The 23370-nt window shown below is 46.9% G+C and overlaps 1 protein-coding gene across 8 annotated transcripts in view; it reads left to right on the top strand.

Moving 5' to 3' along the window:
- The window catches only part of ELAVL4 (ELAV like RNA binding protein 4), a 147350-nt gene that overhangs the window by 107693 nt on the left and 16287 nt on the right, over positions 1–23370 (top strand). For all 8 annotated transcript variants that reach the window (XM_020987723.2, XM_020987728.1, XM_020987719.2 and 5 more), the window contains one exon: positions 11844–11947. In XM_020987723.2, coding sequence (XP_020843382.1) covers positions 11844–11947 — 104 coding nt within the window. The remainder of the gene's footprint in view (positions 1–11843; positions 11948–23370) is intronic.

Genomic DNA, 23370 nt, shown 5'->3' on the forward strand with positions numbered 1-23370 from the left:
CTCAGACACTGACTAGCCCTGTGATCCCAAGCAAGGCACTCATCCTCATGGGACCTCACTTGCGTCCCCTGTAAGTAAAATGAGGAGATCTTGGTCTTGACCTTGAGGCCCATTTTAGCTCCAAATCTGGGATTCTGGAGAGCCACTTGTCAGGTGTGTTGTAGAGGGGGTTCGGGCACAAAGTGTCTCTCTTTTTGTTCATATTTTCTATGTGCCCAGTCCTTAGAGGTTTGTTGACAGACTGACCTGGGTGCCTCACTGCCCTGTGACTGAGTGTCAGAGGTGTTAGAGAGGGACAGGATGAGAAGTGACTCCGGGACATAACCTAAATATTTTGGGGTACCAACTTTAACCATCCTAGATAATCATCTCCTTGTCTTGTGATCTGTCTTTCTCATGAAATGAAAGAACAGACAAAAGGCAGTTTAATTCAGCCTTCTAGTGAGTCGGGTTGTATTTAGAAAGAGCACAGAAAAGCTGGGCTTGAGTTCTGTTTCTTCCACTTATTAGCTTGCAGGATCCTGGGAAAGTCACTTCGTAGTTAGCTCAAGTGCCACCTTCTGCCAGAGGCATTTCCTCACTTTCCCCCTTTTCCAGATACTGGCACCTCATCCTGACCTTGAATTTATTTTGCATGTATTTGAGTGTGTATATGTGTGTGTACACTTATATGTATGTATGAATCTATGTAGACACATGTGTCTACATGTTTTCTCCTTCAGTAGAATGTAAGTCACTAAAGGGCAGGGCGTCTTTGCATCCCCAGTTGCCTAGCAGAGTGTCTGGAACATTACCAGTGGCTTCATAAAAGCAGTATTCATTTAACTGTATAAGCCTCAGTTCTCTCATCTGTAAAACGAGAATGATAATCTTCACAAAGAGAATACTTTTTAAATCTTAAAATGTGATAAAAGCATGAGCTGCTGCCATGACTGTCACAGATCAGTAATGGAGAGGTAGAAATTAGCTGGCCCACCCCCTTTGTTTTCCAGGTGAGGAAACTGAAGCTGAGAGAGAGGAGATAAGGTGCCTAAGGTCACACAGTCCATCAGCCAGCCAGCATTTACTCAATATTTAATATGTGCCTGGGTCTGCATCAAGAACTCGAAAGAAACATAAATTTAGTTGTGCAACAAGACTTGTCCTCGAGGGGTTTCCATTCTGTCAGAGGAGAAAACACAGACCTATATCAATAGATGCAAAAGATATTCCAAGTAGACAAGAGGTACATTTGGGGAGAGGGCACTAGCAGCTGGGAAATGAAGGAAGGCTTCATGCAGTGGGGTGAGTAGGCCTAGTCTTTCAAAAAACCAGGGATTCTAAAAGGTGATGGGAGGCAGGGGGAGGAGAGTTGAGAGGTGGAATAGCAGGGTCATTCTGGCTGCACCATAGTCTGTGTAAAGGAGAATAATGTGTCATAGGGCTGGAGCGACAGGTTGGGGCGAACTTGTGAAAAGCTTGAAATGCCCACCATGGAGGCTTGTGTTTGATTCGTGAAGTAAGAGGAGAGAGTGTCAGACCTGACACTTTCTAGCTGTGTGACCTTGGGTAAGTCATTTAATCCCAATTGCCTTGCAAAAAAAAAAAAAGATAGAAAGGAAGAAATAAAAGGGGAGTGATCGAGGTTGGTTGAGTGAGAAGGATGGACATCATCAGACCTGGGCCGTAGGAGCGTCGTTTTGGCCGCCGAGTAGAAGATGAATTGGAGAAGTGGGAGACTGGAAGAAACGATTAGAAGTCAGAAGGACCTGCAGTGGTGTGGCGATTGTGTGAGTAGAGAGAAGGGGAAGGATAGAAGAAATATGGTCTAGGTACAAGTGACAAAATCTGGCACTGATTGTGAGGTGAGAGTGAGGGGTCATGGATGACACTGGGATCACAAATGGGGGGGGACTGGAAGGCTGGCGGTACCCTGGACAGAACTAGGGAGGTTTTGGAGTGGGGAGAGGGAGGAGTAGGATGAGGTCCTCTGTGGACGTGTGGAGTTTGAGGTACCTATGGGCTATCCAGTTTGCAATGCCCAGCAGACGGATGATACAGGACTCAAACTGTGGGGAGGGCCTGGGACTGGATATATCAGTCTGAGAATCATCAGCATGGAGAAGATGATTAAGCCCAACTGGAACTGAAGCTATCTGTCACAGTAACACCTAACGGAGGGCGAAGTGGGGGCTATCAGGAAATTGTGGAGCCGCTTCATGGGGTTATGGTTTTTCTTTCCCTGTCTAAATTAATATTGAGGTAATAAACCAAGGACTTGGAAGGCCTTGTCCCCAAAGAAGCGTGTGCCTGTCACGTGATGCACATCCATCCATCCGAGGGTCACCAAGAACTTAAGGGAGGCCTCATGTGCTATTTGAACCTCAATGTCAGAGAAATATATTCTGAAACTGACTAGAGTCTTTGAATTGGAAGGGATCTTAGGGCTCCTCTGGTGGACTCTACGCCTTTCCAGAGGTACATACAGATGTCATGGTCCTCATGGAGAACAAAGGACAAACAATGATCTGTGAGTAGTAGTAGCTGTCCCGCTGGGGACCCAACTGGGCAGTTCAGTTGAGCAACTCAGCTTCCTTCTTTCCTTTTTTTCTTCCTTTTTCCTTCCTTCCTTCTTTCCCTTCCTCCTTCCTCTCCCTCTTTCTGACCCTCCTTCCTCTCTTTCTCTGTCCACAAAGGGAATGCTTCAGGTGTTCTGCCCAAAGGAATATGAATTTTGATCTCTAAAAGATATCTTGGGGTTTATGGGCTAGATTTCTTTTTTAAGGACCATGCCTTAAACCCACATCACTCTGGCTGTCTTTGATAGGCCTACAATAGGTCCCAGCCCAAGCCTCCCTTGGTCATTGTTTGGATTCTGATGGTTCAGAGTGAGTATAAATAGCAATTGTTTATATTTTGGCCAGAAAGCCTGAGGGTCTTCCCCTCCCAGATTGGTTATAATAATAACAATAATGATTGTTATTTTTGACTAGGTAAAAGAGACCATTCTTTGCCTCATTTTTTACCTAGCCTTAATCACTGAATGGGCATTGCTTCAGACACACTGAGACCTGGGAAAGACCTTAGCTTAAAAAGGCCAAGGTCCCCCACTGAATCCGGGGCCATCTCCAGTCATCCAGATCTGTATCTTGCCACTGGACCCAGATGGCTGTGGAGATGAAAGTGAGGCTGGTGACTTTGCACAGCCCTCCCTCACTTAAATCCAATTCACTTGCAAGTCATGACATCACCTTCCTGATGTCATGGTCCTCTTCGAGAACAAAGGACAAACATCTGGACAGTCCTGAGAGCTGACTTCATCAAAGGGATGTCCCCGAGGTAGTCCCTGTAGGTTTGAGTTGGGATGTGCACACAGGGGCAAATACCAGCTAGGGGGCATTCCCAGCTTGGAGGAACAGTACATCAGAGGCACATAGAGGGGAATGTTGATGAGTTTGGGGGTTGATGGTGGGAAGACTGGCCTGGCAAGAGTGGAGAATCATGTTGACAACAATGAAGGATGGAGAGGTGGGATGGCACTAGATTAGGGAAGGTCTTTGTGCCTTTTTAAGGCAAATTCTTTCGAGTTTGTTTTCTCTCTCCCTGTTTAAGAGTGATAAAAACTTAGGAGTTTTCCTGTACTGTTGAGGGCTTTGGCTGGGGAGATGCAAGTGATTTTTTTAAAGCTTTAGGAATGTTTTGCTGAGCATTCACTTGTATGTTAGAAAAATCTTCCTAATACCCTTGAACTTGAGATAGTTACTGACTCCTAACTCAGAAATCCTTTGGCTCTCTTATTAAATTTCCTGGACCCTTGTCCTCTGAGATAACAACATAACATCCGTCCAGCCAGCCATCTACATATACGTCAGTCTTTTCATGTAGATGAAATAATTACATTATTTCATTCTTTTAAAATAATAATTGCTATTCACATAGTACTTTAAGGTTTTCAGTGAACTTTACATACACATCACCTCATTTGAGTTAGGTAGAAATGGAATTGTAACTAGATGGCACAGTAGATAATGCTAGGCCAGGAGTCAGGAAGACTCCTCTTTCTGAGTTCAAATACAGCTCCAGACATCTACTAGCTGTGTTACCCTGAGCAAGTTACGTAGCTCTGTTTGCCTCATTTTCATTATCTGTAAAATGAGCTAGAGAAGGAAATGGCATACCACTCCAGTATCTTTGCCAACAAAACTCCAAAAGGGGTCGGGAAGCGTTGGACACGACTGAAAAATGATTAAACAACAAGAAGAAAAGAAATGGAATTAAGGCTGTATCGATGAATGAACAATGTTAATTAAGCATTAAAAACACAAATAAAATGATATTTTGATTGGTTATAATACACATATTTTGCAGATGAGTAAACTGAGACTCATAGAGGTTAAGTGACTTGCCCACAGTCATGAGCCAGTAAGTATAAGAGGAAGGATTTGAACCCAGGTCTCCTGACTCTAAGGCCAGCCCTCTATTCATTTTGCTAGGCTACTTGTTTGAATTTTTTAAAGATATATTTATACGTTGTCTCTAAGATCTGATTACTTGCTCTTTGATGTATCCCACTTTGAGGTATGGGCAAAAAGAGGATTGAAAAGGAGTAATAGATAGCACTGGGGTACGAGAAGAGCAACCCGCCCCCTCCCCATTATGTATGACAGGATCCACACTTGTGTCAGTCAAAAGAACAAGCTGAGTTTCTACTTGATTTTTCTTCCTGCCCAAATCCCATCCATCCAGCAGAGCTCATCTCAAGGCTTGTAAGTTTTACAAGCACCAGAGCCCAAGATAGGCATGGAAGGCTGGTTGTAGGAGCCAAAATTCAAACTGGGGTATAGATACTGGGTGAGAAGGTAAGATTGAGGCAGGGTTGGGAGCTCACTGCTCTGCTGACTAAGCCCATCCCTCAGAGCATCTGCCTTCTCTGGCAGCTGTGTGAATTCCCTAACCCTTCCCTGTACTGGTGTGTTGGTGTGGTACCCAGTCACACCAGTGGGGAGGCTTTGGGTTAGACCTTTGAGGGAAGGGATTCTGCCTTGGACTAATTCCCTCCTTTGGCCTTACTCCCCCAGCTAACTTTTTCACCATTCTCCAAAGGATGGATTCTGGAGATAATCCAGAAGGATTAAATTTCCAGGGCTGTTTCTCCTGAGCCCCCATCAGTATATTACACAATCAGCCAGACTGACAATTGCTTTTAGAAAAAGTATTTATGAAGAAGGTACAGTAAGAATAGTTAGTACAGAACATTTCCACAAAAGCCCTCTGTTACACATAAACACAGGTCCATAGGAAAAGTGTGCTCAAACTTAGAATACAGTAGGAGTAAGGCACATGTGTAGGCTTAAATTTGTGGCAAAATTAGCATTCTGTGGCTTGGAAGTCCTTTTTTGAGTACATAGCTGGCATTCTTCTCTAGTGTAAGGGGCCAGGTTCTGTGGGTGACTCTTGGTCTACTCCAGTTTGTTCTCAGTGTCTCTCCATTCCCAATACAGATGCTGCCATTAGCCACTGGTGGCTTCCCCAGCTGTCTTTGACAGGCATCAAGCATTTGTTAAGTATTTATCATGTTCAAGGCCCTATACTAAGCCGTGGGCATACAGAGAGGAGCAAAAAGAAAGAGTCCCAGCCCTGCCCTCATGGGACTTACAGTATAATGAGAGAGTCAGAAAGTGTGTGTGAGGTGAGGGGGTACCAGCTGAGGCCTGGTGCAGAAGTCCAGAAAGTTAGAAACAGAGTTAGGAGGGGAATGAAGATTGGCCCCTCCCCCACACAGAGACCCTGGAGGAAACTCTCCAACTGGAGAAGGGGCCTGGCCTGGTGGAAGGATGCTCTAGGATGAGAAAGAGGATGGCTGTTCCAGAGTGAGGCTGTAGCTGAGACAAAGTGCTGAAATGTGGAAAGCCAGAAGGCACGAGCAGGATGAGAATGAACTCTGAATGTGATGACACACACTTCTCATGGGACCTTTGATCTCACCAGGTTACCTGGATGCTTCCATTCTGTAATGCTTGTTTGCCTAATGAGGAAAGAATGGGGGGGGGGGAAGGAAAAATGAGGAGGAGGAAAGAAGGGGGGGGAGAGAGAGAGAGAGATGTGTGTGTCCACAGCCACTATGACCAGGTGGGAAACAGGGTAGCTTGCTTTTCCCCACCTGCCTCTTGAAGATACCACTCAAAGTAGTCCCTTCCGTTTTGGAACCAAAATATCCAGAGAAAGGGATGGGCACTCCTTTTGTTATATATGTTGAGTTCTGGCTAAGCAACCCAGTTATCAGTTGTTTGGGCTCCACAATCAGTTAGAAGCCTCCTGTCCCTCATAACCAGAAACAGGCCCCCCCCCAAGTGTTCATGTGTAAGGAGTGCAGTGGGGGTGGACCGTGGAGTGCACCAAGGGGAGTTATGTGGAAAGGGCCAAGTTGTGCAGCCTTTGAATGTCTAACAGCTGGAGCCTAAGAAGGTCTATCAGGGTATGCAAGGGGGGGAGAGGGAGAGGAGACAGAAACAAATAGGCTAAAGTGAGGAGTCTCTTCAATTTTCTCAGCCTCAGTTTCCTCATCTGTAAAATGAGTGAATGATGAGAATGAGAACAGCGCTTACCTCCTGGTTGTTCTGATGATCAAATGAATAATATACGTAAAGTGCTTTGTAAACCCTGAAGATAACTGTGTCAGTGGAGGGAGGGAGGGAGGGAGTGGGAAGAAAGCAGCATTTAATTGCCAGCTGTGTGCTGTGAGCTGTGCTAAGCACTTTACAGATATCTCATTTGATCCTCACAACAACTCTGGGAGGTAGACACTGTTATTAATCTCATTGCGTAGTTGGAGAAACTGAGACAAACTGGGGTAAGTGACTTGCCCAGGGCAACACAGCTAGTACGTGTCTGAGTCCGGATTTGAACTCGGCTCTTCCTGACTCCGCTGCATTGCGTAGCCACCTCGTTGTTAGTTGGTATTATTAATAGGTGTTGGTTGATGACCATCCTACAACTATGCTCTTGCTGTTTAAAGATGTTTAAGGCATAAGACTTTATGTTTGTCCTTTCATCGTATTTGATTTGACCCAGTTTCCCCGGCTTTGTGTCATTCAGTGCGTGAATACACATGCATTTATTACATTCCTACTGTGTGCCGGGCTCTGTGCTTGACAAAATCCTTGTGCATCTCAAAGCACTTTCATAGGGGGTGAGAGGGCACAGCCTCGTTGCCATGTAAGAACACGTACAAGTTAAAGACGCTGCCTAGCAGGTCATCGGTGACCGCATGAACAAGACTGGATGGCTCTGGCCGTGTCAGCCCCCCCTTATCTAGGCCAGTGGGAGGGAGGGAGCAGGCCACAGTCCGGGGTTTGCCTCTGGAGTGGGTGGTGCCCTCCTCCCCTTCTTCCCCCAATCATCAGCGTCTTTTCCACTCCGGTTATATTTCGGGTCTGTTTGGATGAATTTATCAGTGTTTTCCCCAAGCCTGGCTGACAGCAGAGGGAGGAGGCTCAGACAGGGCTGCCTGGGACTGAGCAGGCTGCAAGCAGATCATTCACACCCACATGGTCAGGTGGTCACTGCCCAGGGATTTTGTCATTGTGCCTGGAGGTGCAGTATTTCAGCCTGAGCCGGGGATTCTTCCATCCACCAAAGGGCCTCGCTGCACTCAGATGTTTTCATCCACAGCAGGTGCCCATCTGGCCAGGCGTCAGGAGCTTGGCAGAAAGAGGAGAAACAAAGAAAGAGTGAGGTGGGCAGGATGGCCTCGTGAAAAGGCTGACTCGGGGTGCCTGGCTTTTTTGTGTTGGTGTATGGCACCCCCCACTTGATGAGCCCCACTGGTGCTTCCTGACCCTCTCAGATCTAATTTGCCTTGCAAAGCTGTCTCCCCTGTCTTCTCACACACTTTGCAGTCGGTCTGTACTGGGCTCCTTACTGTTCCTAGCATACCACCCTCCATTTCCCATCACCAGGCCTTTGCATGGCCTGTCTTCCATGCCTGGAATGCTTTCTCTCCCAGCTCTCCTCCTTCAATACTTAGCTTCTATGGGACTTCTGGGCCCCTCCAACTGCTAGGACCTTTCCGTTGGAGCCCTTCTTTAACATCAGTATGTCTTGTTTATAGCTGGTAGTTGCCTCCTTGGACCACAAGCTCCCTGAGGGCAGGGCCTGCTTTTGCTTTTCTTTGTGTTTCCAGCCCTTAGCCCAGCATTTGACACATAGTAGGTGCTTTATAAATGCCTTTTGATTGTCGATTGAATATATAGTAATAGGTCAGTTGTTTTAAAGCGAGGGGGAAAATGAATTAATGATTAAGGAACCTTTTTATCTGGCTCTAAAATGCAAACAAACACGTATGTACGAGCGCATACTAGCTCACTCTACTCCACACTAAGCAGTGGGATGTCCCAGCCCAGACCTTTTCAGGTTACCCTGAGCAACCAGAGTTACTCTGGATACTCGAGTGGATCATGTGAATCTTCTTTGTGTATCCAGGTTTGGAACCACATTTGCAGAAGCTGTATCGTCACCCTTTAAAGAAGTGAAAAATTACAGATTGGGGGAAGGGGTATTCAGAATGCATGCAGTTGGGGTGGGGGAGGGGAGAGATGGGGAGAAAATTTGGAACTCAAAATCTGGTGGAAGTGAATGGTGAAAACTAAAAACAAACAATTAATTAATTAAAAAGGAAGTGAAAAATTTCTCTTCCTAGGGCTTTGATGCTCTGGAGCACAATTTGGAAGGAGCACAATTCAGTGCTGGCATGGTTTTTGAGTGCTTTAGCTGGAAGTTCTGATGATTGGGGCAGAAGAATTCACCAGTCAGATGTGCCCAGAGGTGGCTTGTCCTTATGTTTTCCATGTCCTATCCTCTCTCGAATGTCGAGTAAATTGGGTTTTTCCTTGGGTAAGTGGTCTTCTATCGGCTGGCCTGGTGATGTTATATCGGGGCCATGGGTGGGTACCTGTCATATGCCTCTGTTTGATGGCAGGTGGCAGCCTTTTCTTGGTGTTTTCTCCTGAAACACTGACTTCTCAGCTTCAGGGCAGCCTCAGGGTCTTCATGGAAGGGGCAGACCAGTCAACCGTATGGCATCCAGTAGTCACCAGGCATCCCTGCTTGACCATCATCAGGGAGGATCCCGAGGAGTTTGGATGTGGGAGGCAGGTGGGACAATTTCTGATTTCCTTGCCCCTAAAGGTCTTTCGCTTCTGTATGCTTTCCGTCTTAGGGGCGTCAGATGGTCCCCACCTAAGAGCATATGGGTGATTGACCTTCTATAAGAACTTGAAAAGTGAAGTGTATTTTTAATTTCTGTGGATATCTGCCTAATTTTAGATAGGCTCCTGTCTTCCCCAGAAACAGACACCACTTCCCCTGTTAGGAATTCTCCTACATAAATTCTCACTGGGGGCCATGTGTCAGGAGGGAACAAATTATCACTTCTTTCATGTGTTAAAGGTAAGTCAGGAGGAATTTCAGGAAAAGGCAGTTATGCTGTTGTGGGTATTAATAAAGCGTTTTGGAAACCTTTTGAGCACTGTATAAATGTTTGCTATTATTTTTGTTTTGTTTTTAGTTTTAGGTGGCCAAGTATTTCTGGCTTTCCATCTTCTGATTTTATGATATTCATTCTCCCTTTCTCCCTTTCCCTCTCTCCCTCTTCCTCCTTCTCTCTTTGAATTGGGCCAGAAGTGCTAGCTGTAGACCTGGCCACCTTTCTGAGGTCGATACAGTGGGTGAATGTGACCTACTGAGAAGCGTGTGCTTCAGAGGAGCTCAATGGAAGTAAAGGATAATAACCTGGATGCCATTTAAAATAGCGACACGTTGTGTCTGGAACTGTCTGTAAGCACTTAGTCACTGAAAGGAAGCATGGGTTTAAATAGAAAAGACGATAAAAAGTGTTTTGGTACACGATTCTCTTTTTTTAAATGGCTTCTGTTGTCTTCAAGGTAAAGTTAAATGAGAAAATTGCAGGATATAAGTGGATTTAATTAGATTGATGTAATCTGGCTGCATAAAGCCCAGACAAAATGAGAAGAAACTGATGTTTTAAAACCAAAGACATTCAGGCCTTGCTCTTGCACTTTTCAAAATGGAGCCAGAGAAGGCTTTTGAAATGAGCGAGAATTGTGTAATTGACCAGGGCATAGCCCTCACTACTCACTGATAATATAGAGCGAATGATACATGGTGGGAGTGCTTAATGCCACGTGGTTGTGTATAATGTCCTGTCCCTTGTCACCTCCAGCACCCCCCTGCCAGTCTACCTGATGAAAAATAGGTTTAGCAGGTTTTATATACCACCATATTCTTTCAGAGTCAGAGTGAGGAGGGAGAGGGAAAGGGGGGAGATGGGAGCAAGGGATGAGTTTGACTGATAGATTAATGTGTGTGTATGTATCTCTTCATGATATATATGTGTGTAATCTATAAAATATAAACATATACACATGCACATACATACATACATATATACACATGTATGTGTGTGTGTGTGTGTGTGTGTGTGTAAATGTTGCAGAGAGGTAGCCTGACTCTTACCGAACTTGATACGTTCTTGAATGTATGGACAAGTATCTTTCTCCATCATTTTTTAAAAATGGATTTTTAAATTAGATTAGATTTTTTTAAAAAAAAATCTCATGATACAAACCCAGTTGTTTCCTAGGGTCCCCTCCTACTACCAATATCAACACAGACATTTACCAGCAAAACAGAAGCTGCTGAGCTGATTTTGGCTGCTGAAATGGGCTCTCGTCAAGCAGCAGTGGCAGGCTGTTTGGTCTCCCGTCAGCGTCACCAGCGCTCCGAAGGAGGCTTTATATAACCCTTCTTTCCTGGCGTGCGATGTCCTTTCCTTTCACTCGTGGCGGCCCTGCCTGACGCCCACAGCGCCTGGACACTTGGGCGAGTTCATGTGGCTGTCCCACAGCCATGCTGCTGAAAGGGAGGGAATGTCAAAGATGTAAAGTTTCCGAATGATATTTTTAGCTCATGACACATGGTGGAGAGAGCTGATGGACTATTTATAAGCATTAGCATGGTTGCAAGCACATTATTGGGTTTGGAGTGGTTGCCTGTTTTGGTGGTAGTGATGGTGGTGTTTTTTCTTAATCAGGAACCCCACCATTGTTTCTTCTCATTTCTTTGTAGACATATTGCCCCCGTCTGCTTACAGAGCAGCTGAACCGCTCATTACAAATGTCTTTCACTTCTGCCTTTGTACTGCGATCTCACTAGTTGACTTTGGGAAGAGGGGTTTTCTGTCTGGGGAGTGTCCTGGCTGGAGGTACCTGGCAGCAGCTTCAAATTCTAGCAGTAAACTTATTGAGGCCTCACACTGGAAAGGGCACTGAATCTAAAATCACTGAATCTGGGTTCAAATCCCACCTTTGACAGTTAGAATGCTTCGTAACATTAGGCAGTGATGTCCACTGTCTGGGTTCTAGTGAGCTCAGCTTATGATGAGAGGGTTGTACTCGATGGTGACCTTTCCATCCCTAAAGCCATGATCTTTTGACTGCCCTTCCCGTTTTCAGGATTCTCTGTTGATTGGGCTATGAACTCATATAGCCAGTGAGACCAGCTCATGGTGGTGCCTTCCATCTTGCATGTGGAAGACAGTGACATCTGGTCTTTCAGTTCACTGTTGTACCGTGTATATAACATGCACACTTTTTGTGGTATTGCGGTCTTGCTCCCTCAGTTAAAGGCATAATGGAGAAAGTTTTTGGAAACCTTCATGTTTGCAGCCATGTTTGGCCATGGCAGTGGTCTGCAGTAATGGGTGTGCTAATGTGCTTCCGATCATGGGAGTCTTGCCTTTCTCTCTGAAGATACTAAGTTCTCTTCTGTCTTTATTGTTTCAACAGGACAGAGTTTAGGGTATGGATTTGTTAACTATATTGATCCAAAGGATGCAGAGAAAGCCATTAACACTTTAAATGGACTCCGACTCCAGACGAAAACCATTAAGGTAAGATAATGCTAGAGCTGTCCATCTGTCCATCTGCCTGCCCACCATCCGGGCCCCAGGGGAAACCAGAGCTGACCTCCCTCCCCACTGCCACAGACATGGCTGTGTGGTATCTCCTTTCCAAAATCAAGGCAGGCCCCTTGCCGGCTGGATGAGCATTTTCATCATCACCCTCACCCCCAGCCCAACTGCAGCTTTTTCAGATTTTTATTTATAGACAAAAACATTAGCAAGAATTTTGATCATTAGCAGGAATGGGGACATTTGAAAAAAACAGCCAAACAGCCAGAGGTAAGGGAAAATTCCAGCGGGTTAAAACTGTTGGCAGACAGCTGACGAAGGGGTCTTGGCCAGTGGTAAGGGATAAGTCTAGGCAGTCTTGGGTCACTCCCTGGGAGATGCTGCCTCCTCAGGGTTTTCCTCTAACTCAGCTTTGTGCTAACGTGGGCCTCTGAGTGAGGATGAACAGGGAAAAGGTGCACCTGTCCCCCAGACTCAATCCCTGGCCTCTAGTGTACGGGGTTCCACACTTCGCAGCGCCTAGAATCGGTCTCCCAGGTTCTCTTGTTCAGAACGATGGGATCTGACAAAGCACAGGACAAAAGGAGAAACCCCTCCAAGAGTGGGACTGTACAGGTAGAAGCTACAGCTCTTGACTTCTGGGAGCATGAAGTGGAAGTTTTGAATAGAATAGGCTCAATCATCCCACCTGATCGAGGGAATCCTCTCTGAAGAAGGATGGCGCATCAAAGGTGGGGGGGGAGGGGAGGAAGATAATCTGATGGGGATGGGGGGAATGAGCTGATGTGGCGTGTTCAGGAGGGATTCTCCTGGCTCTTGGGGAGCATTTTACTTTTCAAACTGAGTTTAGCTCAGATTTATTTTAAAAGGTGTTTGCCTTGTCCAGGCACATAATGACAGGTGGAGGGAGGCCCATCAAATTCCCGGTGTCAAGAAGAACACCAGTTTTGGGCTTTAAAAAATTAAATAGCCAAGGAAGGTACATGGACAGATTAGCAAGAGTTGACTCAGTGCTTGATGTATCTGCTGTGGGGAGGGGCTGGGCAGTGTTTGCCTTCCAGAGGGAGCTCCTCCCATCTCAAGGCTGGTCAGTCCAGTGGGCTACCACGCTGTGGTCAGTTGGTCTTTCTTCTGGGCACTTTCACCCTTAGAAAGACTCCCTGACTTTGAGCAGAAGAGTCCCTTTCCCCACCCCAGAGTCGCTCTTCTCTTTGGTTTTATCCAGCTCTACCCCATACTCTTGAATCCAGTGACGCTGGCCTCCAGACTATTCCATGGACTCTCCATCTCACTCTCCAGGCGTTCTCTCTGGCCTTCCCACACATCTGCAACACTCACCCAACTGCCTTCTTTGGCTCCTCGAAGTCCCCACTAAAATCCCACCTACAGGAAACCTTTCCCAACTCCTCTTAATCCTAGTGCCTTCCCTCTCTTGAATTATTTCCTTATTTATTCTATATATAGCGTGTTTGCTTGTTGTCCCCCTCATTAGGTTGTAAGTTCCTTGGGGTCAGGGACAGTCTTTCGCCTTTCTTTTTGTTCCCCAAAACTCAGTGAGCCTGGTGGTGGTTAGTGACAGACAATATTGATAACTTTCTTCAGTCCCCTTCCAGAAGACCCTTTGGCTTTAAGCTCCATTTTACGGTGGAGAAACGGAGGCTTGGAGAAGTGAAACGTTAATGACTTGCCTCTTGTCTCACAGCCATTCTGGGTGGCCAGCCTACAAACACTAAAATGTTTGCTCTTCCAGTGCTCTGTATGAAGAGTCCATCAGATCTCGGCTCATAGGGCACCTGAGCTGGGAGACTTGAGGTTCACTTTACAAGGGGGAAAATGGAGGCCAAGGGAAGTGGCTTACTTGTGGTCGCACAGAAATGTGTAAATCTCTATAAAAATAGGCTGAATTCCTTGTCTGGGATGGTTCACATCAGGTTGCTTCAAGAAGTGTGTGTGTGTGTGTGTGTGTGTGTGTGTGTGTGTGCGCACGTGCAGAGAGATTAAGGGACTTTTCCTTTCGTCTTTGGGCAAATCTTCCTCTTCCTGGGCATCCTCTCCTCACTGTAAAATGAAAGGAGCAGATGATATGACCTCTGAGGTCCCTCTCCACTTTATGTTCCCATGATCCCTGAAGCTCTGATACGTGGGGGCTCTTCTGTCCCACAGTCATTAGGGATTGAACCCAGGTCCTTCTGACTGTAAAGCTGGTTCTCCATCCTCTGGGTAGCACTGTCCTTCTGGTTATAGTTATATAAATGGGAGGGGTCTTCAAGACCTTCCAGTCCACCCCCTCTCCCAACCTCTCCCCCTAGTTATGGTACCTCACCTCTAAAAGTTAATTTGTAGCACAAAATTAGCCTGGTGAGGATTTTGAAATTTATATTCACCAGGGTCTTAGTTGGGGAATTTCTTTAAATAATCATTCCTAATTTGGATTTTAAGAACAAATTAGATTATTGTAGAATTCTGTTCCAGAGTGGAGTCTTACTCCCTGAGATAGATAGGCACTGCACCCCCTCACAGAGAAGTCACATTAATTCCCCACACGCGCACTAGGATTAATAGGGCATGTATTCATGGCTGCGTGGCTGTGTACACACACACCACACACACACACACACACACACTCTCTCTCTCTCTCTCTCTCTCTCTCTCTCAGCCACTGTCACGAAAGGGGTCTTGCTGACTCCTCTGCCTTTGCCTCCTGGTGGGACTCAGGTAGACTGACTTTCTCAGAGGCAGCCAGAGAAACCCAGCATGTTGCTTTTACCTCTCAGTGTGTGTTAAGTAAGCAAAAAACAGAACTGGGTGGTCTTTGCCTTCTAAGACTGTTTACTCATTGTTCAGATTCATAGTTGCAGTGTTAGGGAAACCTTTGGAAACGTGGGCTCAGCACCCACTCTGGCTTCTTGTGTGCTGGGGTTTTGATGGCTCTTCTGTGAGGGGGCGAGGGTGGTGGCAGGGTCTGGGAAGCCTGTCTAAGCATTTGTGTGTCAAACTGAGTTGTGCCGGCAGCTGGTGGGAAAAGAAGGATTTCTTAAAAGCCAATCAGGCACCCTCTGGGGGCAGGCAGTTATGGAGGAAGATGAGTTCTTAGGCTCATGAGAACTGACTTTCTGTAGTAATCATGAGAGGGTGCTTTGGCTAATCACCTCCTACCCTCTCCTGTGGGTACCCAAGAGGTTGTGAGGGGTAAACACCCCATTGGCATATGGAAGCCCACATGTAGACATGAGGTTGGCACATTGCTGGGAGAATGAAGACACTTGGGTTGACTAAAATAAGCTAATGTCCAGAGGAATGGAGGGGGAAAAAAGACAAGGCAAGTCAACTAGCATTTATTAATTTGCTTACATGTTTCATGCACTGTGCTAAGTGCTGACGATATAGGTAGAAGTAAAAATAAAATAAAAAACAAATCCCTGCCCTCAAGGAGCTTCCGTTCTAATGGGGTAATCAATGCAACCCATAAAAGGGAGCTGAAAAGCCAAGGGGAGAGTGTTGGGGATAATAAACAGCAAATAAACTGTCAAGTTTCTTCTGAGCAGCAGATAGTCACTACTGTTTGAGAGCCTAACAGGAGATAGAGCACTGACAGAGACAGGATCCTTGCCCTCATGGAGCTTACAGTCAAGTAGGAAGAGATGCTGCATGCTCTGATGCATAACAGTGTATATGCATAAGTGGGAAGCATGATGGCTTAGCCAATAGCAAGCTGTCTTCAGATACAGAAAGACCCGAGTTCACACCCAGCCTCTGCCGTACGCTGGCCCTGTCCTTCTGGACGGTGATCCAGGCTCCTCTGTGAGGGGTCTGTATGTTGCGGCTCTCCCCTTGTTTCTCAGCCAGCTTGCCCTGGGATTAGCCCATCACTAGAAACCTCTTCCTCTTGGAGATTGCTGCAGCTTTGATGCTCAGCACTTCCTCAGTATCCCTGTTGCCTCTTTCCCCTAATCAGAGGGCTGGAGGACAGGGCGGAAACCTGCTCCCAAAGCCTTCCTTTATAGAGGGCTCAGGAGTCCCAGCCATCTCTGTTTTCCACCAGCTGCTCTGCTTGATTTTGATTCCTCAGATGTCCCAGGTTCCCTCTTCCACTTTCTTTTATGAATTGTTTTCCCCTGTTAGATTGTAAGCTGCTTGAGGGCAGGCACTGGCTTTTTCTTATTTGTATTCCTAGCACTTAGCATAGTGCCTGACATGTGATAGGCACTTAATAAATGTTTGTTTATTATTGATTGAAAAGCAGTGGGAGTGTGGGGAAGAGAGATGTAAAGCCATCCTAGCGTGGCAGAGTAGATGCTAACTGCTCCATTAGAAGGGAAGTTTCTTGAGGGTAGGGGTTCTCTTTCTTTTTGCTTGGATTTAGATCTCCAGTGCTTAGCAAAGCGCAGGGCACATAAGTGTCTGACTGGACTTTTTGCCCCCGAGACAATTGCGTACATCAGCCCATTTTAAACCAGCCCCAGTGACCTCACCATCCCATCAGTGGACTGGACTTGGGATCAGGAGATCCAAGTTCAGAGCTCACCTCCTGCACTTAACTGTGCAATAGTCATTTAACATCTCATAGCCAAAGTGTTCTCTGCTGTAAAATGGGGAGATAATCATATTTGCCATGCTGCATTCTGAGTAGAAGTTCCATGTAAATGTGGGTTATTATTACCATTGTGTGGGCCCGAGGGAAATGGCATTTGAGTTGGGTATCAGAGAGTGAAAAGAAACCCAACAGAATGAGGTAGAGCCGGGGAGGGAAGGCATTGTAGGCATGAAGAACAGTCTGCTCAGAGGTTCGGGGGGGGGGGGGCTGGAGCACACATCAGTAAGAGGGCAATAGGCTTGCGTCAGACACTCAATAATCTTGCCTCAGACACTTATACTATTTGTGTGACCCACTAAACCGCTCTTCTGTCTCAGTTTCCTAATCTGTAAAATGAAGATACTAATACCCTACTTCATAGAGTTGAAAAGAACAAATAATCTAATATGTAAAACAGTTCATAAATTTTTAAGTGCTATATAAGTGTCAGCTATTATTGCTGTTTTCATTATTTAGTAAACAATTGGAAGTCATTGATGGATTTTGAGGAGGGACGGTGACATGGCTAGATCTGTGTGTAAAGAAGATAAGTCTGGCAGCCTGTGAAGAAGGGTTTAGTGATTACAGAAAGGGTAGGCATGAGAATATCTATTATTAAACTATCTCAATAGCTTAGGCAGGTGGATAGGGAGGCCTGGAATTCAGATGATGGGAATAGAGAGAAGGGGCTGGTTATGGGAGATGATGGCGGTGGAATTGACAGCAGGCCTTGGTAACAGAATGGACAGCAGCATTGAAGGCCCTGGACCATACCCCTTACATGGAGAGCTTTGGAGGAGCCATTGGGAAATCAGAGGGGGCCCCCAGAAACTGAGTCTGGAACTCAGGCAAAGAAGCTTTCCTAGAGGTACAGATTTGGGAATCATCTCTAGCCAGAACCCTACAGCAAGGGAGAGCATAGAGAGAAGAGGGCTAAGGGTAGAAGAGAGTGAGGAAACAGGTAAGAGAGGAACCAGGAAATGGCCTGTCTAACGCTGAGGAAAGAGCAGCAGTGTCCATGCTGTGAGATCTAAGAAAGGCCAATGGGTTTGGTCCTCTGCAGCCTTTAGGATCACCACCTTGGTAGAAAGGCAGGTGGCTGGGGCGTGACAAAGAGAGGAAAAACCAGATAGCCAGATGGTAAGAACTTTAGGATGGCGTGGGTAGTGTCGTGATAGAAGCATTGGGCAAAGGCTTTTTTTCCCCAAGAAATTTAGCAATGAAGGGGAGGAGGGAGGTGGAACCATGGAGTTGGATGAAGTAGATATGTCAAGGGAAGGGTTATTTTGGGAATTGGGGAGACCTCAGCATGTTTGTACGCCGCCTTGAGAAGGAGTTGGATATGCATGGGGGGGGGGGAGGCGGGTTGGGGGAAGCTCCTGGGTGCAGGCTGAAGGAGGAGGGGCCGGGATCCCCTCCTGCTAGGGCCAGGCTGGGGGAAGAGTGGGTGCTAAGCAATGCTTAAAAGTTTGCAGGAATGGAGCCCAGAGCCAGAAAGCTTGACGCAGATGGTCTCGGTCTCCAAAGTAAAGCGAGAGGAGACATCGGGTGGAGGATGGGGGTTAGAGGGAGGAAGAGTTGGCCATGACAGATGCTCTGAGAAGTGAGAGAGGGAGGCGATAAGGACAGTGTTTGGGAGCTGAGAATTATTCACCTTGGTGTTCAGAGGCCAGAGCTAGGAACAGAGGGATGGGAGTTCAAAGCAGACTTCAGCTTGATTTTAAAGTCAGCTTTGCTCCCAACTTGAGCGAGACCAGAGTGGAGTCCACTGCTCTGGGAGGTCTTGGGCGCCCTGACACTGGGGGTCTCCAACCAGAAGGTGAATGGGTGCTTGATGTTACTGAGGGAATCTGGCCCAGATAGAGGTTGGCTGGGTAACATCTAAAGGCCTGGACAACTTAGGCATCCTGGAAGCAGAGATAGGAGTGTTCAGTGGTTTGGTAGTTGGACCACAGAAAGTCTGTTTAAGGGATGGGGTGATCTGTACATGCTTGTAAGCAAATGAGTAGGATTACTGGGGATGCTTGAGAGACGGGATGGAGCTGGAGCCTAGACCCTAGCTAGATGCTGGAGGAAACCACAGGAATGAAGTAAAGGTGATAATAAGGGGATAAACTTCAGGGATGAATAGGCTTTTTCCGTAAAGTGAGAGAGGCCAGATTACGGGGAGTAATGTAGAGGGCTGGAGTTGGAAAGTTCATTTTAAAAAAATCTAAAATTAAAGAAGGCATCCGTGACCATCTAGTCCGGGGTGGGAAACCTGCGGCCTCGAGGCCACATGTGACCCTCTAGGTCCTCAAGTGTGGCCCTTTGACTGAATCTAACTTTGAAGAACAAATCCCCTTGATAAAAGCATTTGTTCTGTAAAACTTGGACTCAGTCAAATGGAGTCACAAAGCGTCAGACACAACTGAAAAATGACTGAGTAAGATTAGGGTGTAAGCCCCTGGAGAGGAGGGCCCATCTTGCTTTCTTATCTTTGAGAGCCCATAGTGTTCATGGCGTAGTGAGTGCTTAATTCATCCCCCATCTGCGGAGAATGGCAGTAGCAGCTGAGGGGATCAGAATAAGCCTCCTGCCAAAAGAACGTAAGCTGTGGTTTAGTGGACCTAGGATTCTCAGAGGCAGAGGGGAGGAGCAGGGCACCAGGTGCTTTGAAGCCTGCTTTCTTTTCCACCCACTTCCCTGTGTGTCTCTTGCCTGTCTCCAGAGGGTTGAAAATGACGATGATGGTGATGGCCTTTTTATAGCACCAGTTTGACCCCACTCTCCCACAGCCGTGGGGTAAATGACCCTTCCTCTTGCCCTGAAGTGTCCGCGCTTCTGTCTCCGGCCTGTGCTTAATGCTTCCTGGAGAGCCGCCTTCGCCGTGGCTGTTTCTCCAGGAAAAGACTAAGCTGTCCTGCCCCCTGGTCTCCCCTTCAGCCCAGGCTGGCAGATAAGGCACGGGCTCCAAGGAAAGCTAGGTCTGGAAGAGGGATGCCTGAAGGGTCCCAGAGGAGGCCTGACAAGGCCAAGGGAAGCACCAGCCAATCTAGGGGGGCTCCTAGGGCTTACACTCTTCACCCCCCTTCTGTGGCCGTGGGCTAGGTAAAGGGCCATCCCTTCCCTTGTTATGATGTGCTGCGTGCACAGCTTTGGCAGAGGGAGACCCAGGATGCAGGCCCTGCCCTCAGGGGGCTCACGGTCCAGTTGGGCATAATTAGACACAAGCGCAGAGAGCAAAAATGTTTGTCTGAATAGTGTATAAAGCATGAGTCCAGGGGACTGAAGAGAAAACATACCACCTACCTCCTGCTACAGAAGTCGTGGGCTGCAGACGAAGGGTGAGACATGCATTTTTGGAAGTGGCCAATGTGGGCATTTTTTTGGCTGGACTGCGTTTGTCATGAGGGCTTCCTTTTGCTTTTAAAAATTGTCCATTTGGGGGGCGCAGGGGGAGGAAAAGAGAATAAATTCTTGTGTAAATGAATAATTTTTTTAAAATTATATGAATCATAATAAACTACAGACATTGGCATAAGTCTTTGAAGTTTGAAAAGCCCTTTATGTGGACAGCTGCGCATTTGAGCTTCTCATCCCTATCAAGTAGCTGTTTCAAACATTGGAATGTCTGTTTTATAGATGAGGGGGCAGAGGACCAGAGAGGTTTAGCAACTTGCCTGTGGTCACACAGCCTTTCTAATTCCAAGTCTTAGGACTCATTTACTTTCATCTTCTGTGTAGGGGCAGGGAGAAGGAGGAGGTGCCTGCACACGTAATCCCTGCTGGAGAAATACAAAGAGAGAGATGGCAGAGCCCCCGCCCTCAGGCTTCCAGTCCAGTAGGGGAAGAAGACATTCACATGTATTCTTATGGTGTTGTAGGGCTCACTTGCGGGAGGCAGGACACCGCAGTGGCCAGGGTTCTGAATTCGGAGTCAGAGGACCTGGGTTCAAAACTTACCCCTGTTCCTTGGACAAGTCACTTAACCGTTAACCTGATTGGGCCTCAGTTCTCTCTTCTTTAAAATGAGAAGGTTGGACCCTGCTTGTTGAGGTCGCTTCCAGCTCTAAACCCATTTAAATACTGTGATGTGGGTAAAAGTATCTGGGTGTCACTGGGGGTAGAGCGCTGGAATTGGGATCAGAGACCTGTGTTCAGATCTGCCGCGGACACTTAATAGCTGTGTGTGACCCTGGGCAAGTGGTTTAACCTCTGTCTGCCTCAGTTTCTTCATCTGTAAAATGGGGGTAATAACACCACTTGCCTCCCTGGGTTGTTGTGAGGATCAGATGAGATAATAATCATAAAGCTCTTAGCACAGTGCCTGGCTCACAGTCAGCTGTTAGCTGTTAGCTATCATTATTATGATGTCATGTTTATAAGCTGCTTTGTAAATCTTAAAGTGCTACATAATGCTTGCTGTTGGTGTCATGTAGAATGTGATATAGTGTTTAGGAGAGGCCTGGGAGACTCAAGGATGGATGGATCACTTTGGGGTGGGAAGAAGTATGTGGGGGGTGGGGGTGGCAGTGAGTAGTAGCACTGGACCTAGGCCTTAAAGGAGAGAAATTTCAATAAACAGATAAAGCTAGAGGTTGGTCAGAAAAGCAGTTCTAGACATGGAGGATGGTACATACAAAGGCTTGGAGGCTGGAGAAAACAGGATGAAATCAGGGACTGGCTATTCACCCTCTTAGGTTGACACATACAGTGTGCAGGGGTAAGGTCATGAAATACAGCTGGAGAAGGAAGTCTGGGCCAAGTTATGGGTTTGGAGAGTGATTTACGTAGAAGTAAGAGGCTTTTGTGGCATAATGGGTAGAGAATCTGGAGATGGATGTTGAGAAGAGCTGGGTTCAGATCCCAACTCAGGCAGTGATTCGCAGATACCATCTAAGGCTGCCCTCGAGGACATTCCAGTCTCTTGGGGGGGAAGGGGCTACGTGCACATGTCTGCCACTAGGACAATTAGAGCACATTGTCAGGGCTGTGGCAGTAAAGTGCTGAGTGGAATAGAATCAGGTGATCTAGGGCCTCCTGCCTGTAGGGGGCCTGGCTCAGAGTGGCTGAGCCCGAGGATTGCTGCTGTGTGTTATTGTAGCTATTTTAAAGGTCATTCCTGTATACCTTGACTGTTCCGCTTTAGCTCAGCCCTTCTTGGGAGAGGGATGGGTGTGGAGTCCTAGCGTGGGGAGGCAGGGAAAGTTTTGTAAGTGTCAGAAAAGCAGTTAACTGCAGAAGTAGCAAGCCTGTGGCAGGGAGAGGATAAGGTACCTGGGTGGCAGTCTGCGGGGGGCAGAGATCTGGGTGTCTTAGCTAAGACTCCCTGGGATTCACCAGTGGTACTTGGCTGCTACAAAAGCAAATGTGACCTTGGGCCGAGGGCTGTGCAAGGGAGAAGCAGACTGATTTGTGCAGCTGTTCGTCCATCGTTCTCGAAGAGGACCAGTGACATCACGAGGGCATCATGACTCGAGAGTAAATTGGTTTTAAGTGAGGCAGAGCTGCACAAAGTCACCAGCCCCACTCTGTCCTGCAGAGTCATTGGAGTCAAGACAAAGGGTGGTGGCCCAAGGTGCAATGGACAGCCTTGATCTTTTTAATTAAGGTCTTTCCCAAGTGTCATTTGTCTGAGGCAACACCCATTCAGTGACTGAGGGCTAGGTAAGAATTGAGATAAAGATTGTTTACCTAGTTTACCAGTACAAAAATATCAGTCTGCGCAATTGATCGCAGTTGTGCAGTAGTGAGTTGCTCATCAATGAAGGTATCCCAGCAGAGGCTGAATGATTGTTGAGAGGATTCCTGTGTAAGACAGACTGGAAGGAACCATGAATCAGGGTCTGAGTCCCAGCTCTGACAGTTAGCAGCCACATTTAGTGGACAAGTCCCTTCTCTCTGGGCCTCGGTTTTTGTTCTCTGTGAAGCTCAGAAGGTTGAATTAATGGTGTCTGAGATTTGTTCTAGCTCTGTCAGGTGATGAACTCTCCACTCAGACCTTATTAAAAGGCTGGCCACTCGGAGTAGAGATAAAACAAGCCCCTGCCCTCAAGGAGTTGACATTCTGCTTCGAGAACATAGTTTGTACGTTGGTGTGCAAGTGGGAGGTCATCGAAGCAGTCCAAGAGCATTGATGAGGCTTCAGGAAAGGTCTCTTATAGGAGGCAGCCCCTGAGCTTCCTCAGAGGTGGAAGCCTTAATGGTCAGCTGTGGATGGTGGAAAGCCATCTTGAGCCATGGCTGTAAGCCCTTGCCCAGTGCTGTTGCTCAGGTATGTTCTCTTCCAAAACTGCTTCTTCCCCCTCTACAGTTGCAGCCAGTGTGTTCCAGAGATGAGAAGGTCCCTGGGGTGGGGTGGGGAGGCTTCCAGGGCTCGATTCTGAGGACATCTGTCTTTCCTTATCCTTGTTTCTGATAGTTCTAAAGTCATCTTCCTGCTCCTTCTGTTCAGTTATCACCTTCCATAAAGAAAAGAACTGAGCTTCGTGGCCCTTCTCCTAGGGTCCTTCATAAGATAAGACAGATGAACTCAGTTCTGCACCCCAGAGCCCACAGTGGATAGGATATTAAACTTGGAGTCAGAAAGACCTGAGTTCAAATCCTGCCTTCCTGCATTTATTAGTGTATGACTTGGGGCAAAGTCACCTAAACTCTCTTAGCCTGTTTTCTTTTCTGAAAAATAGGGATACTAATAGCACCATCCTCACAGGGATTGTTACTTTCTAGTTGTGTGACCTTGGGCAAGTCACTTAACCTTGTTTGCCTCAGTTTCCGCATAATTAAAATGAGCAAACCACTCGAGTGTCTCTGCCAAGAAGACCCCAAATGGAACTTAGCAGCAGCA

Source organism: Phascolarctos cinereus, unplaced genomic scaffold (genome assembly GCF_003287225.1).
Source record: "Phascolarctos cinereus isolate Bilbo 61053 unplaced genomic scaffold, phaCin_HiC Scaffold_5;HRSCAF=322, whole genome shotgun sequence".
NCBI classification, from domain to species: Eukaryota; Metazoa; Chordata; class Mammalia; order Diprotodontia; family Phascolarctidae; genus Phascolarctos; species Phascolarctos cinereus.